Here is a 15,443-nt window from a genome sequence, read left to right on the forward strand (position 1 = left end):
GGATTCGAACCCCGACACTTGCTTAAGCGGACGAGTGAGCTGATCACTCGACCAACCCAATTTTAATCGAATGGATTAAGTCGGAAAGACAGACGCTGAATATATAACTATAACATAACATCAAACCCTAAAGCCAAGTAATTGGCACTTAGATGGTCAACAAACAGTGCAAGATTCACTCGTTACCTTCTCAAATGCAGGTCCACTGGCTATGTACTTATGATGTTGATGTCCATCATAGGATACCTGAATGCTGATTCCGTACAGTACTACCTAAATACTTTAATTTGTAAACAAAGCGCTAGGGTAAACTACCAGGTAAACCAAATATCAACCATGAAAATATTGGATCAGTTGAAAATCATGGCCTCATGGGGCATAGTCATACATCATTTTAAGGCAAAAAATTTCAGGAAAACAGAACACTTCAATATCAAGTTATCAACAATTTACCAACAGGATTTAACACAGGAATTACTATGTAAAATACACACTCTTCATCTGAAATTCTAGTACCATATGAGGACTGAGGAGCAACTCATTAAATTCAAAATGTTAAATACCAAATATAGAGCATCTTTCTTTAACAGAAAAGTTAAAAGGCCCAACAGTATATGCAAACTAATGAAAAAAGAAGCATCAAATGAATGGTTCCACCAACAATAAAAAAGAAAAAGAACCTATCTCTCACTAAAAGCACCTCAAGAATATGCAAATTAGCAAAATAAAATTTAGATCCTCTAAAACGAGTGTATTGGTAAAGGATCAATTGACCATCGAATTTGTAACTTCCATCATATGTGAACCCTCTAATCACTCACTTTATCGCTTTACCAACTAGCTCAGTAGCTTGATCCAACAAAATATATCTGATCCCATCAACCACTAAGAAATCTCATTAAGTAATCCATTTTCTGTATTCACAAGATCAGATCAGATTCCATAACTAACTCATATCATTTATAAAAATACCAAGAACCAAAATAGCACTACAACAATCGAAGTAAGATTCATTTCAAGCCTGTGTGCCAGCCATGGCTTTCATCTGAACAACACTTTGGTGGTTGGCATCTCCAGAGTTAGAATTCGTGGGCAATGCCTCATACGATCCAAGCCTCCTGGCGCCGACGCTCTTCGCAACGATCGCATAGGTTGCAAACACAACAACCACAACGACCACCACCTGAAGAAGAAACGCGAGGTCGAGAAGCGCCACAGCCCTGAGCTTCGACTCATCAAGATCACACTGCGTGGATCCCTCGACGCCATTAACGACATCAAGAAGCCGGTGGCAGCCTTCGGGGATGAAGGCATCGGCGTGGAGCGAAAGCCCCGTCTGGAACGTCCAGAGCCCTCGGAGAATGAGGGAGGCGGAGAGTGCGGCGTCCGCGGAGAAGAGCTTGGGCATGGCGGCGAGGATGAGGCAGAGGAATGAGATGATGGCGGAGAGGCGCGCGGAGACGAGGAGACAGTGGGCCTCTAAGGCGGAGGTTTGGAGCGCGGAGGCGGTGGAGGAGGCGTTGGAGTGGAGGGCGAAGAGGGCGGAAGAGAGGGCGAAGAGGAGAGAGTTGTCGAAGGAGAGGGAGTCGGAGAAGAGGATGAGGAGGGAGAGGAGGAGGAAGAGGAAGAGGAGGGTGGCGAAGTGGAGGGAGGTGAGGCGGTGGACGGGGGTGTGGCCTTTGAGAAGGGGGTCAGGGTAGAAGGAGAGGATGAGTTGGTGGATGATGGAGAGGAAGAGGGAGAGGAGGGTGAGGTAGATGGGCACGTGGCGGAGCGTGGTGGTTGGGAATGGGAATGGGTGGAACAGTTTTGCTGCGTAGGTGTGTGGGAATTTCAGGTAGTTGCGTGTGGTGGAGATTAGGTTGTATAGTCCCAGTGATACTAGGGCTGACGACGACACCATGTGGTACAATACCGTCGTCATTTCAGGCTGCAGGGGACGGAGAGGGGGCAGGCAGGCTCACAAGTCAGAATTCAGAATTTCAGATCTTCATTCCCATTTTGACCCCTTCTTCTTTTGCACTGCTTTAGTGCTTTACACTTTAGACTCTCGGATCCAAATTGAGAAAACCTTTTACATGTTAGAACAAACAACTATTAGTGGTTGTTCGAGCGCTATTATTTTGTTTTAAAAAATTTTTTTAATGAAAAATTTTTTTTTTATTTTTTAGTATATTTAATAAATTTTTAATAGTAAAAATAAAAATATTAAAAAAATAAAAAATATTTTTTTTTGAGAAATTGTAATTTATATATTTTTTTAAAAGATTTTTTTTTTTAAAAAAGATATTTTTTATGTAATAAATAAATAAAAAAATATTTTTATATTGTTATATCTAAACATAATTAATAGATAAAAAAATCTTTTTGCATGAGATATCTAAACATAAAATTACTTTTACTTCTCTGTAAGATTTTTTAAAAAAAGATAACTCAAAAAATTTTTTTTCTTAAAAACTCATTCAAACAAGCCCTTAATCTTTAAAAGGGTTAATTAAATTAGACATCTTATTTTTATAATTTAATTTTAATACACTTACAATATAAAATAATTTTAATCTAATTATATAATAACATATTAATAAAAATAACCTTTTTTTATATTAATTTTATAAATAATCATTTAAAAAAAATAAATATAATAAAATAATTATGTATTTTTTATATTTATAATATATTAAAATTAAACTCTTACTTTTAATAAATTTATATTTTTAAAAATTTTAAAAATTATTTTAACAAAAAGAATTGATTCTTTCATAATTTGTAATTTTTATTTTTAAAATTTTATAAAAAAAATTAAGAATAATAATTTTTGTTTCTATTTTCATCCTTTTTTTTTTATAAAATTTTAAAAATAAAAAACATTAAAAATAAAAACGTAAACGAATCCCACCATAATCTAGAAAACTTTTTAATACAATTGAAGATCTCGTCCTCTTTTCAAAGTCCGACTCTATTTAAATGATTATTTTTTCATTAAATATTTTTAATATTTAATAATAATAATAATAATAATAATAATAATAATAATAATAATAATAAAACAAAATATTAATATGAATATATAAAGAATATAAAAATTCATATATAATTATTTTTATATATAATTGATAAGTAAAAATTATTAAATGTCAATTTAATTAAATATATCAAATCATCTAATTCTCAATTATTAATTTTATATAAAATAATTACAAGTGAATTTTTATCATGAAAAAATATTGTACATCAATTTTTTTTAATACTTACAATAATTTTACATGTACATTTAAATTATATCAACAAAAATTACTATTTTTTATATTGATTGTGTAAAATTATCATTTAAAAAAATAAATATCATTCAATAATTTTTATTGTTAATATATAAAAATTAAACTCATAAAAAATTATTAAAAAACATAAATTTAAAATGTTTTACAATGACATTATGCTTTCTTTAAGGTGTAAATAGAGAGTTTTGCAAAATTGTCAAGGGCTAAGATGAGATTTTACTCTTTTTTCTAATAAGGTAATGTCCAAAATGATCCTTAAAATTTCCAGCGCGCTCCAATTTAATCCCTTTTATAAAATAACCAAATAAATCCCTCAATTTGCAAAACATGAATCTCCGTTGATCGTTTATCAACTAACGTTAAGAGTATGTTAACGTGTACTATTATCTGCTACCTTAGCCGCCTGACTATATTCTAAACAACGTTGTTCTATGGGTTATCAAATGGGAACCATTTATCTTCATCCCTATCTTTATGTCATATCCTCTATGTTTCTTTCAATCAGGACCATACCTGCATACTCTCTTTCTTTTTTCCAATACAATCTCTTTCATTCTCAAATAAACCCTCCCTCTCGTTAATTTTATTATTCTTTGCTACAGCTGTTTCTTTATTAGCACTACAGATGGATTCAAAATATTTAATACTAATACAGGAAGGCTTTGTCACCGAATATGTATAGTTCTAATTCCATGGATATTTTAATTTTTTTACATGTCCTCCTAGCCCTACTATCTTGTTAAATATTTGTGAGCTTTTTCACCTTATAGGTGTTGAAAGTTTTGTTATTGTTGAGATGTTGTTCAGCTCAAGTCTTCTTGCTTTTGTTGGAGTTAGTGATAAGATAGTTGTTTTTCTTCGTTATGTTGTGTGTGAGTTTTGATTGAACTTTTTCTGTGATCTGATTATCTTTATTGTTCTGAGTAATGCAACCATCTTTGTTTCCAAGATGTCTCTGTTTGTTTAATTTAACTATTTCTGTTACTTTTAGGGAATTAAACTTTCTGACTTCAATACTTGTTGTTTGTATGAATTGAGATAGTTAAAAATTTTAACTTTTCTAACTTTTTTTCCTATTTTGTTATGTTTTTGTTTTGTGTGCACTCATGATTTATTCTTGCTAAACTGTTATTGAATAATTCTTGGACATCAAGTGCTCATCAAAGATGGTTGACGGTGGTTTTCAATGAAGTTGGGTCCTAGTGAAGTTGCTTGAACTCTAATCTATTTTATGAATATTTGATTACACCATCATGCCATTTTCTCAATATTCACTATCACACTATTGTTATTTCTTGTGTATTTTGTATTTTTGTATGTCATTGTATAGTAGTTATACTTAATAGTTGCACTCCTACCCTTTAATGTGTGTATATGCATGAACTACACATCGATCATCATATAAAATGATTCCATTTTTTTTCAATTACTAATTTACTATGTTGACTAGATCAAATCAAAATCAAATTCTTAATTTCTTTCATGAATTTTTTCTGTAAATAAAATTTATTATAATATTCTTTTTTTTTAGTTTAGCTTAATTTTAAGAATTTTATGAGTAGAAATTTTTCTTTATTTTAAGTTAGTATTTTTCTTATTTTCTAGTTATTTCTATTTTTGTAATTCCTCTATAAAGAGGATGATTTCTTGTACATTTGATTACATATAATATTCAAACACTTCAAGTTAGTATCAGAGCAAGATCTCTGCACTATGCCTCTGATTTATAGCTATGACTGATAGTTCCTCAATTATTAATCATGAACAGAAGGAGAACACCACTCTTACTCCATCAGATTTAAAATCTGAGCAATGTATACTAATTAGTGGTGACTCCCATTCAATTCAAATCACCGTATTTTGACTCAATGGTTCAAACTACCTTAGGTAGTCTCAATCAGTTCAGATGTACATCCGTGAAAGAGAAAAGATTGGATATCTCACCGATGAGCAAAGGCAGCCTAACATCACTGACCCACAATATAATGTGTGGAATACCAAAAATTTCATGGTGATGACATGACTGGTGAATTCAATGGAGGAGGATATCAGTAGTATCTATATGTACTATACCACTGACAAAGAATTGTGGGATAGTGTTAATGAGATGTATTTTAATCTTGGGAATAAATCCTAAATTTTTGAACTTATTCTAAAAGTTAGAGAAATTCAACAAGGAAGTGACAATGTCACCAAATATTTTCACACATTGAAACGGGTGTGGCAGGACCTTGACCACTTCAATAACTACAAGTAGAATTTAGCCGCTGATACTAAACACTACCAACAAACAGTGGAAGAAGGGAGGATATTTCAATTTCTTACAGGCCTCAATGTGGAGCTAGATGAAGTTCGTGGCAAAATTATTGAAAGAGCAATTCTACCGTCAATTTGGAGAAGTATTTGCTGAAGTTAGAAAAGAGAAAACTCATAGAGTTGTGATGATGAAAAAAGACAAGACTGAACAAACTTTTTTGGAGTCTAATGCATTCTTAGTGACACTTGCTGCACTTAAAAGTTCATCAAATCAAAAGCCCCCTCTAATCTTTAGTGTGACCACTGCAATAAATCTCGTCACACCCAAAAAATTTGTTGAAAGATTTATGGAAAATTAAAACATCTTAAAGGCAGTAAACTTGGTCCCAAAATATGTTCTACCCCAGCTGCTAATTAGGCTGAAAAATCATCCTTGAGTAAGGAACATGTTGAACAGCTCAAAAGGCTATTAAATTCTAGTTTTGTGTCTAGTACTCCTTGTAATTCTTTTGCTCAAACATGTAATTTTAGTATTTCTATCTCCCTTAACTGCACCTCAAACTTAAATGTACCATAGATTGTCGATTCAGGTGTATCTGACCATATGACCAGTCTCTCCCCTTTATTTAAAACTTATTCTCCTTGTTTTAGAAATGAGAAAATTAGAGTTGCTAATGGTAGTTTTTCATCTATTGGTGAAAAAGATACAATTAAATTGTCCAAAAATATTGACCTAAAAATATCTTACATGTATCAAAGCTTTCTTGTAATCTTCTCTCTATTAGTAAAATCTGTAAGAATTTCAATTGTGTTGTGACATTCTTTGACACTCATGGTATTTTTCAGGATCGGACATCGGGAAAGATGATTGGAAGTGCTAAGATGATGAATGGGCTCTATCATTTTGAGGATATTTCGGAAGATAAAGTAGCTCAAGGATTTAGTGATATAAGTTCTATGCCTATAAAGGACCAAAAAATTCTCTGGCACAATAGATTAGGACACCCTAATTTTTCATATCTCAAATATTTATTTTCAAGTTTGTTTAAGAATATTGATTCTTCCTTACTTAAATGTGAAAGTTGTATTCATGCAAAGAGTCATAGAGTTCTTTATTACTCTCAACCTTATCATGCATCTAAATCTTTTCACTTGATTCATAGTGATATATGGGGTTCATCGAAAATAATAACTCAATTTGAAAAAAATGCTTTGTAACTTTTATCGATAACCACATACGACTATGTTAGATCTATTTCATGAATGAAAAATTTGAGGTATCTAAAATTTTTTAGTGTTTTTTAACAATGGTAAAAACACAATTTGACACAAAAATTTTAATATTAAGAAGTTATATTGGCATTGAATACTTTAATAAAAATCTTGGTGAATTTCTTCAAAAGAAAGGTATTTAACATCAATTTACATACTTCAATACACCCAATAAAATGGCATTGCTAAAAAGAAGAATAAACATCTTCTTGAAGTAGCACGTGCCATTATTTTTGAGTGTAATATTCCAAAGTATTTATGGAGAAATGCTATCCTAGCAGCACCCTATCTCATAAATCGAATGTCCACACGTATGTTAAATTATTGCACACTGTTGAATACTTCAAAAAAAAGTTCTTAGCATGTAGGTTGCATTCTGACTTACCTTTAAAAGTATTTAGTTGTACTGTGTTTTTGCTTATATGAAATTTACTATGTTTTTTCAAGGACAGAAAAATACATTTTTATTGGCTATTTCCCAAGTCAAAAGGGTTATAAACGTTTCAATCCACACACAAAGAAATTTCATGTAAGCATGAATGTTACTTTTTTGGAACATGAAATCTTTTTTCAAAAAATTTCTCTTCAGGAGGAGAGTCTAAGTGAAGAAAATTTTTTGCATGAACCTTTATATACTCCTATCTTATATATCAAGGACACAACTTTTACTGATCATGCAAATTCTAAAACAATTACAAAAAAAGAATGTGAAAGCCTAGAATCATGCCAGAATTAGTTGGAACCTAAACAGAAAAAAGAAATACCACAATAAAAAATAAGCTTCGATGTTATGTTCGAAGATATCCCAAGAAGACTAGAGACCAGCCTATCATCTCTATACCAACCCAATCTGAAAATCCGGAAAACGGCGCAACTATAGTACTTCAGGAACTTCTAGGTAAATCTGAAATTGTCACTTCTAATAATAACTTGCCAATATCTCTTAGGAAAGAAATCAGAACCTACACAAAAAAAGTATTCAAAACTAGCACCAACTATCTTATTTTCAATTATGTCTCTTACCAAAATCTCTATCAAAATTATCGAGCGTTTAATTCTAAATTACAAATTTGTTTGAGCCTAGGAACATAGAGGAAGCATTAGATGATCCCAACTAAAAAGTAGCTGTGTTAGAAGAGTGGCATGCACTCAAGAAGAATGAAACTTGGGAGATTATAGACCTGTTACAGGACAAAATATTGGTTGGCTGCAAGTGGATTTTCACCATCGAGTTCCAGGCTGATGGAAGCATAGAGAGGTATAAGGCTAGGTTAATAGCTAAGAGATTTACACAAACCTATAGAATAGACTATCAAGAGACCTTTGCTTCAGTTACTAAACTTAACTCTGTGCGAATTCTTTTATCTCTTGCTGCGAATTACAATTGGCCTTTACATCAATTGAATGTAAAGAATGCTTTCCTGAATAAGGATCTAAAGGAAGAGGTGTTCATGAAATTTTCACCTGGATTTGAGGTTAAACTAGGAAAGAATAAAGTGTGCAAACTAAAGAAGTCTCTCTATGGATTGAAACAATCCCCAAGAGCTTGGTTTAAACGATTTGGAATGGTGGTGAAGGGACTTGGTTATACTCAAAGCCTAGCTGACCATATACTTTTTTTTATAAACATTCAGCAGCTAACAAAACTGTTATTTTAATTATATATGTGGATGACATTATACTGACAAGTGATGATACCTTGAACCTAAAATACTTGAAGAAAAAGTTTGTCAAAGCATTTGAAATCAAAGAACTTGTCTCATTAAAATACTTTCTTGAAATTGAATTTGTAAGGTCTAAGGAAGACATTTTTATGAACCAACAAAAGTACATCCTAGATCTTTTAAAAGAGACTAAATTACTTGGTTGTAAAGTTGTTGAAACACATATAGAGCCTAACTTAAAATTGAAGCCAGTTGAACCAGAAAATGTAATGGACAAAGAAAGATATTAGCAGTTGGTTGGGAGGCTAAACTATTTATCCCATACACGTTCGGATATAGCCTTTGCTGTGAGCATGGTAAGTCAATTTATGCATTCACCTGACCGAGAACACATGGATGTTGTCTTTAGAATCCTAAGGTACTTGAAGGGGTTGCCTGGAAAAGGGTTACTCCACAAAAACTATAGACATCTTCAAGTAGAAGCCTATACAGATACAGATTGGGTTGAAAATATCATAGATAGAAGGTCAACATCTGGGTATTGTACTTTTGTTGGAAGAAACATGGTTAGTTGGAGGAGTAAAAAATAGTATTGTGGCACAGAGTAATGCAGAAGCTGAGTTTAGAGTAGTGGTTCATGGAATATGTGAAGCACTATGGGCAGAAAAAATTCTACAAGAACTAAAGATTTCCATTTTTCCACCAATGAGGTTGTATTATGACAATAAATCTGCAATTTCTATTACTCATAATCCAGTTCTGCATGACCGAACTAAACATGTTGAAATTGACAAGCATTTTATAAAAAAAATTGAGAGAAGACAGATTTGTATCTCATATGTTCCGACCACGGAACAATTAGTCGATATTCTAACTAAAGGATTACCCAAAAAGACCTTTAATAACATAACAAGTAAGTTGTCAATGAAGAATATCTTCAAACTAGTTTAAGGGAGAGTATTGACTAAATCAAATCAAAATCAAATTCCTAATTTTTTTCATGAATCTTTCTGTAAATAGGATTAATTATAATATCCTTTCTTTTTTAGTTTAACTTAATTTTAGAAATTTTATTATTAGAAATTTTTCCTTTATTTTAGACTAGTATTTTTTTTATTTTCTAGTTATTTTTATTTCTATAATATCTCTATTAAAAAAAATGATTCTCTATATATTTGATTATACATCGTATTCAAATACTTCAAGTTACTATATTAGATAATTGGAAGGGGAAAAAAAACCATTTATGCTAGATAATGAATGACCCAATCAACATAATACTAGATATTCATTGTTAAGAATAATTCTATTTTTCCTTTGATTCTTTTCAACGCAGACTCGTTGTCATTTTACAAGATAAATCATATACATATATGAATTAAATAGTCTCACGGTCTTGGAGACTATTGACACGGTGCCAAACAAATAAAGATGAGGCTGAAATTAACATGTGATGAGATTCCATTCAATTAGGAGAATTTGTGATAAGTACTACTTTAGCCATGGGTGCATATTATAAATTGTGTTCTTGCATATATAGCATTGTTAGCACGAAAATGACAATGTAAGACTTCTCATTTTGATATCTTGTATTATTCATATAGTTTTTTGAAAAAATTTTATCACAAGGATTTGCGTATTTGTCACTTCTTGAAATTTTTTGTTTAAATATATGTATTTTTTTATTTGTTAATGATATTTATGGCTCTCTGTGACAAAAATAGGATTGAATAATAAGAAAAACACAAACTCAAAATAACGAGTTGTTCTTAAAACAAAATTGAATAATGATATTCATGACTCTGTGTGGTTCTAGAGTTGTTTTTGCTTGAGTTTTCTTGACTTCTATCATCATTATCCATCATATCTCACCAAAAGAATGAATTTTTAGAGTTTGAAGAGAAGATACTATGAACAACAACGAAGAGGAATGGAGATGAAGAAAAATATATGAGGAAGATGAAGATTTGAGTTTAAGATTTTATAAATGTGAATGGATCAATTTGGGTATTTAAGCCAAATTTTGGACACCAATTTGAGTTGAAATCATTGTGTATTCACATTAGCGTGCATCAAATTGCCAACTTGTCACTTAACTGTACATATCAGCAACGTTTAATGTCTGGTAACTTTTAGACTAACGAAAATTTACGTTTCTTAGAGCGGGAGATATATTTGGTCATTTTAAAAAATAGAAAATTTATTTGATGTGAGTTAGAAATTTCAGAGACCATTTTGGATATTACCTTTTTTTTTAATACTTAAAGCAATTTTACACATACATTTAGATTACATTAGCAAAAATTGTTAGAAAATTATTTTAATTTTTTAATTTGTTTGTGAGCAATACATATATTAATTATAATCACAAATTATGTTATTTTAAATTAAATGACTTATATAATGGTGATCTTATTTATTGTTATAAATGCTAAATTGAATAAGTCATAATTACTTTTGATTTAGAATTAAATGAAAATAAAACCAGATATTATCTTTTGTCCTTTAGATAATTATCTTTTGGATTTTAGATGTATTATCTTTTAGACTTTAGATACTATTTTATTTGGGTTTTAGGGTTTAATAGGTACCATGCTCAAATATAAATAGTGCCTTTAGGGTTTCGGTCCCTAATATACCAAAGCCGCCTTTGTCGTTCTTTCTCCATCAGAAGAGTCACAATTCAGCCCTACTAGGGATACAGAAGGTTTTGGTTGAGGAAGATCGAAAGAACCACAAGACTGAGACAATCCTTCCGCCAATTTCTTATTTCTAATTTCTGTCTATGACTAAAGGTACGTTTCCGCATTATGATATATTTTTGGTAATTCAATATGAATGATCTGGATTAATAAAATAATTTATTCCTACAAATAGTATCAGAGCCATCCATAATTTAGTTATCGAAAATATTCAATTTTATTTTATTGGATCAATATATATACATATACATTGTTTACATTACATATAAAATTATTGCACGCTTGGTGAAATTGTTTCCATTATGTGCGTGCGTCATATGTATATATATATAAAAGTATGTTTATTGATGCATCATGGGTTTCTTATATGTATGTATAGACGTACTATTATGTATGTATGTTTATAGACATTGTCATGTTATTATTTGACTATATACATTGGTTATACACTTTATGGTGGATACGCCGTGTTTCAGTTATCCCTTTTTTTTGAGATGATGCTCATAAATTTTTTTTAATAAATATTGATGGAATATTGTTGAATTATGATTATTTTGTTTTAATTGTGTGTGCCATTAATTTGGTACAAAATTGATTGATTATCTTATTGGGATATAAGGATTATTATGTATATGTGATTTATGCGAATATTAATCTACCCAAAGGAAGATTTATATTTGGCCAAGTTATATGTATACATTAATAATATTTGAGTAATAAAAAATAATATTTATTATTTATGCAAACAGTAATCGCCCCAAAGGAAATTTATTGTTTGGTCAAATAATGAACATTACACACTTTTGTTTATTTTTTTATTAATTATGCGATCAATGATCGGCACAAAGGAAGGTTATTATTTGGTCAATTAATAGAAAATAGATGCGGAAATAAATAGGTTGCGAAGTTTAAATTTCCATGTGCGTATTTAGTCGCTACAAAGAAATGCTTAATGTGTGATACAAATTTTGACAATATTTGATTATTGCAATGAAAATATCACTTACAGTTAATTTTTCTATCCAAATATTGAAAATTAATGTTCTAGATATCTCAATATGGATTTTTTCTTATTATTTAACTGATGTTTACTGCATGTTCTTTTGTTCTAATCCAGAAACTATGGCTTCAGCTACCAATGTTTCTGCACAAATTAGCAGTATTCCTATGCTGAATGATTCAAACTTTAAAGTTTGGAAGGATACCGTAGATATTGTCCTCGGTTGTATGGATCTGGATATAGCTCTTTGAGAGGAGAAACCCACTTCCACTCCAGAAAATCTCCATGAGGTTAAAATAGAGGAGTGGGAGAGATCCAATCGAATGAGCATTATGATCATGAAATGCTCAATTCCTGAGGCGTTTCGGGGCTCAATTACTGAGGATAAAGATGCCAAACAGTTCTTGAAATATGTTGAAAAATTCTTTGTTAAGAATGAAAAGGTGGAGGCAAGTAGCCTTTTGAGCAAGCTTGTCTCCATGAGGTATAAAGGTAAAGGAAACATAAGGGAGTACATTATGGAAATGTCTCATCTTGCTTCAAAATTGAAAGCACTAAAGTTAGAGTTGTCTAAAGACTTACTCATGCATTTCATTTTGATCTCTCTTCCTGCACACTTTGGACAATTCAAAGTGAGTTACAACACTCTGAAGGACACTTAGTTCTTAAATGAGTTTATATCTCACTGTGTGCAAGAAGAAGAGAGGCCACAACAAGATAAGACTGAAAGTGCTCACATAGCTTCATCTTCTCAATATAAAAGAAAGCGTGATAATACTGCGGATGTGCCTTCTCAGCAGAAAAAGACTAAGAAACAGGATCAGGTTTCAACCTGTTTCTTCTGTAAGAAGGTGGGACATATGAAGAAGGATTGTACCAAATATGCCACTTTCGTTTGTTCTGAGGCTAGTTTAGGTTATGCACCTGTTGATACTTGGTGGGTAGATTCTGCTGCTACTACTCATGTAAGTGTTACTATGCAGGATTGCCTGTGGAGCCGACCGCTAAGTGATGCTGAAAGATATATCTACGTGGCAGACGGTAATATAGTTGCAGTCAAAACTATAGGAACCTTTAGATTGTGTTCCACAAGTGGATTTTACTTGGATTTATTAGAGACATTTTATGTACTGTCATTTAGATGGAATTTAGTTTCTGCTTCTCGTTTGGACAAATCAGGTTATTTTTGTTTGTTTGGAAACAATAAAGTCAATCTCTTTTATAATTCAAATAATATTTGCTCTGATCGTTTGGTGGATAATCTATATAGGCTTGATTTGAATTCCTATAATAATGAAATACTGCAAATAGGTACAAAACAAAAAACTAAATGAGAATTCGGCATCATTATGGCACAAACGCCTAGGTCACATCTCTAAACAAAAAATTCAGAGGCTCGTGTCGGATGAAATTCTTGGACCCCTAAATTTAGTGGACTTTGAAGTCTGCATTGAGTGTATAAAGGAGAAAAGGATAAAGGAAAGGAAATTAGGTGCCGAGAGAGCTAAAGATGTCTTAGAACTGATACATACCGATATATGTGGCCCATTCACTACTGTCTCTTGGAATGGATAATGGTACTTTATTACGTTCATAGATGATTACTCTCGTTACGGGTATCTATATTTAATTCATGAAAAGTCCCAAGCCTTGGATGTTTTCAAGTCTTTCAAAGCTGAAGTTAAACTTCAACTTGTGAAGAAAATTAAAGCTGTGAAATATGATCGTGGTAGTGAATACTACGGAAGATATGACGGTTCAAGTGAGCAACGTCCCGGACTTTTTACTCTTTTCCTAGAAGAGAGTGGTATTGTTCCGTAATACACCATGCCAGGCAAACCTAGCATGAATAGTGTTGCAGAGAGAATGAATCGAACTCTTAAGGACACAGTGAGAACTATGATTAGTCATTCCTCCTTACCTGAATCACTATGAGGAGAAGCCGTAAAGACCGCAGTGTACATCCTTAATAGGGTGCCAAGCAAAGTAGTTAACAAAACTCCTTATGAAATTTGAACTGGGAAAAGGCCCAGTATAAAGCATTTGCATATTTGGGGATGTCCAGCTGAGACGCAACCTTATAGGCCACATGAAGGAAAATTGGACTCAAGAACAATTAGTTGCTACTTTGTTGGTTACACTGAGCGTTCACGGGGGGACAAGTTTTACAATCTTGCATCAAGGTCAATTTTTGAAACGAGAAATGCGAGATTTCTTAAGGATGTTGAGTTTGGGGGGGGGAGGGAGGAAATATTAGGAATGTTACTTTTGATGAGGATTCTGTAATTGACAATGATCATGACTTCGTGCTCTCTTATTGCTCAAGATACAGTTATAGTACAAGAGCACAATGAGAATCCTACTGTAGATCCATTTACAATACAAGAAAACAATGAGAATATTGTCGTTTCTTAAAATACTGCTACAATACAGGAAAATAATGAGAATCCTCCTCAACCCAAACCCATACAGCAAGCTCAACAATCTCAAGAAGTGCCATTAAGAAGATCCAACAGAAAAAAGAGAAGTGCAATTTCGGATGAATATGTAGTCTATCTCCAAGAACAGAAGGATGGCATTGATTTCACAGAAAATGACCCAATCCATTTTCTTCAAGCCATGCAAAGTTCAAACTCTGAAAAGTGGATCATTGCTGTGAAAGAAGGGATGAAGCCTATGAAAGACAATGACGTTTGGGATCTCGTAGAATAACCTGAAGGTGTGAAACCAATTAGTTGTAAATTGATATTTAAAACCAAAAGGGATTCTAAAGGAAATGTCGAGAGATATAAAGCTCGTCTAGTCACTAAAGGCTTTACTCAAAAGAAAGGCATAGACTATAAAGAGACTTTCTCTCCGGTATCATCAAAAGACTCTTTTAGAACAATAATGGCACTAGTAGCTCATTTTGACTTGGAGTTATATCAGATGGATGTAAAGACAGCATTTTTCAATGGTGACATTGATAAAACGATGTATATGGTACAACCAGAAAATTTTGTATCAGGTGATTCAAAATCTATGGTTTGTAAGTTAAAGAAATCCATCTACGGTCTCAAACAAGCTTCCCGTCAATGGTATCACAAGTTTCATCAGGTCATTACCTCATATGGTTTTGAAGTAAATATCATAGATGAGTGTGTATACCGCAAGTTCAGTGGGAGTAAATACATCTTTTTGGTCTTATATGTTGATGACATTCTACTTGCTAGTAATGATATAGGCTTGTTGCATGAAACTAAGAAATTTTTATCGAACAAATTCGAAATGA

The 15,443-nt window shown here is 32.2% G+C and overlaps 1 protein-coding gene across 1 annotated transcript; it reads right to left on the reverse strand.

The window, feature by feature from the left end:
- Window positions 1-496: 496 nt before the first annotated feature.
- Window positions 497-2,086, reverse strand: LOC112754952 (uncharacterized). The gene has a single exon (XM_025802785.3). It carries the CDS (start codon window positions 1,922-1,924, stop codon window positions 1,016-1,018), a length of 909 nt encoding a protein of 302 aa, XP_025658570.1. The 5' UTR covers window positions 1,925-2,086; the 3' UTR covers window positions 497-1,015.
- Between the last annotated feature and the right edge of the window lie 13,357 nt (window positions 2,087-15,443).

This window comes from Arachis hypogaea, chromosome 16 (genome assembly GCF_003086295.3).
Source record: "Arachis hypogaea cultivar Tifrunner chromosome 16, arahy.Tifrunner.gnm2.J5K5, whole genome shotgun sequence".
In the NCBI taxonomy this organism is placed as follows: Eukaryota; Viridiplantae; Streptophyta; class Magnoliopsida; order Fabales; family Fabaceae; genus Arachis; species Arachis hypogaea.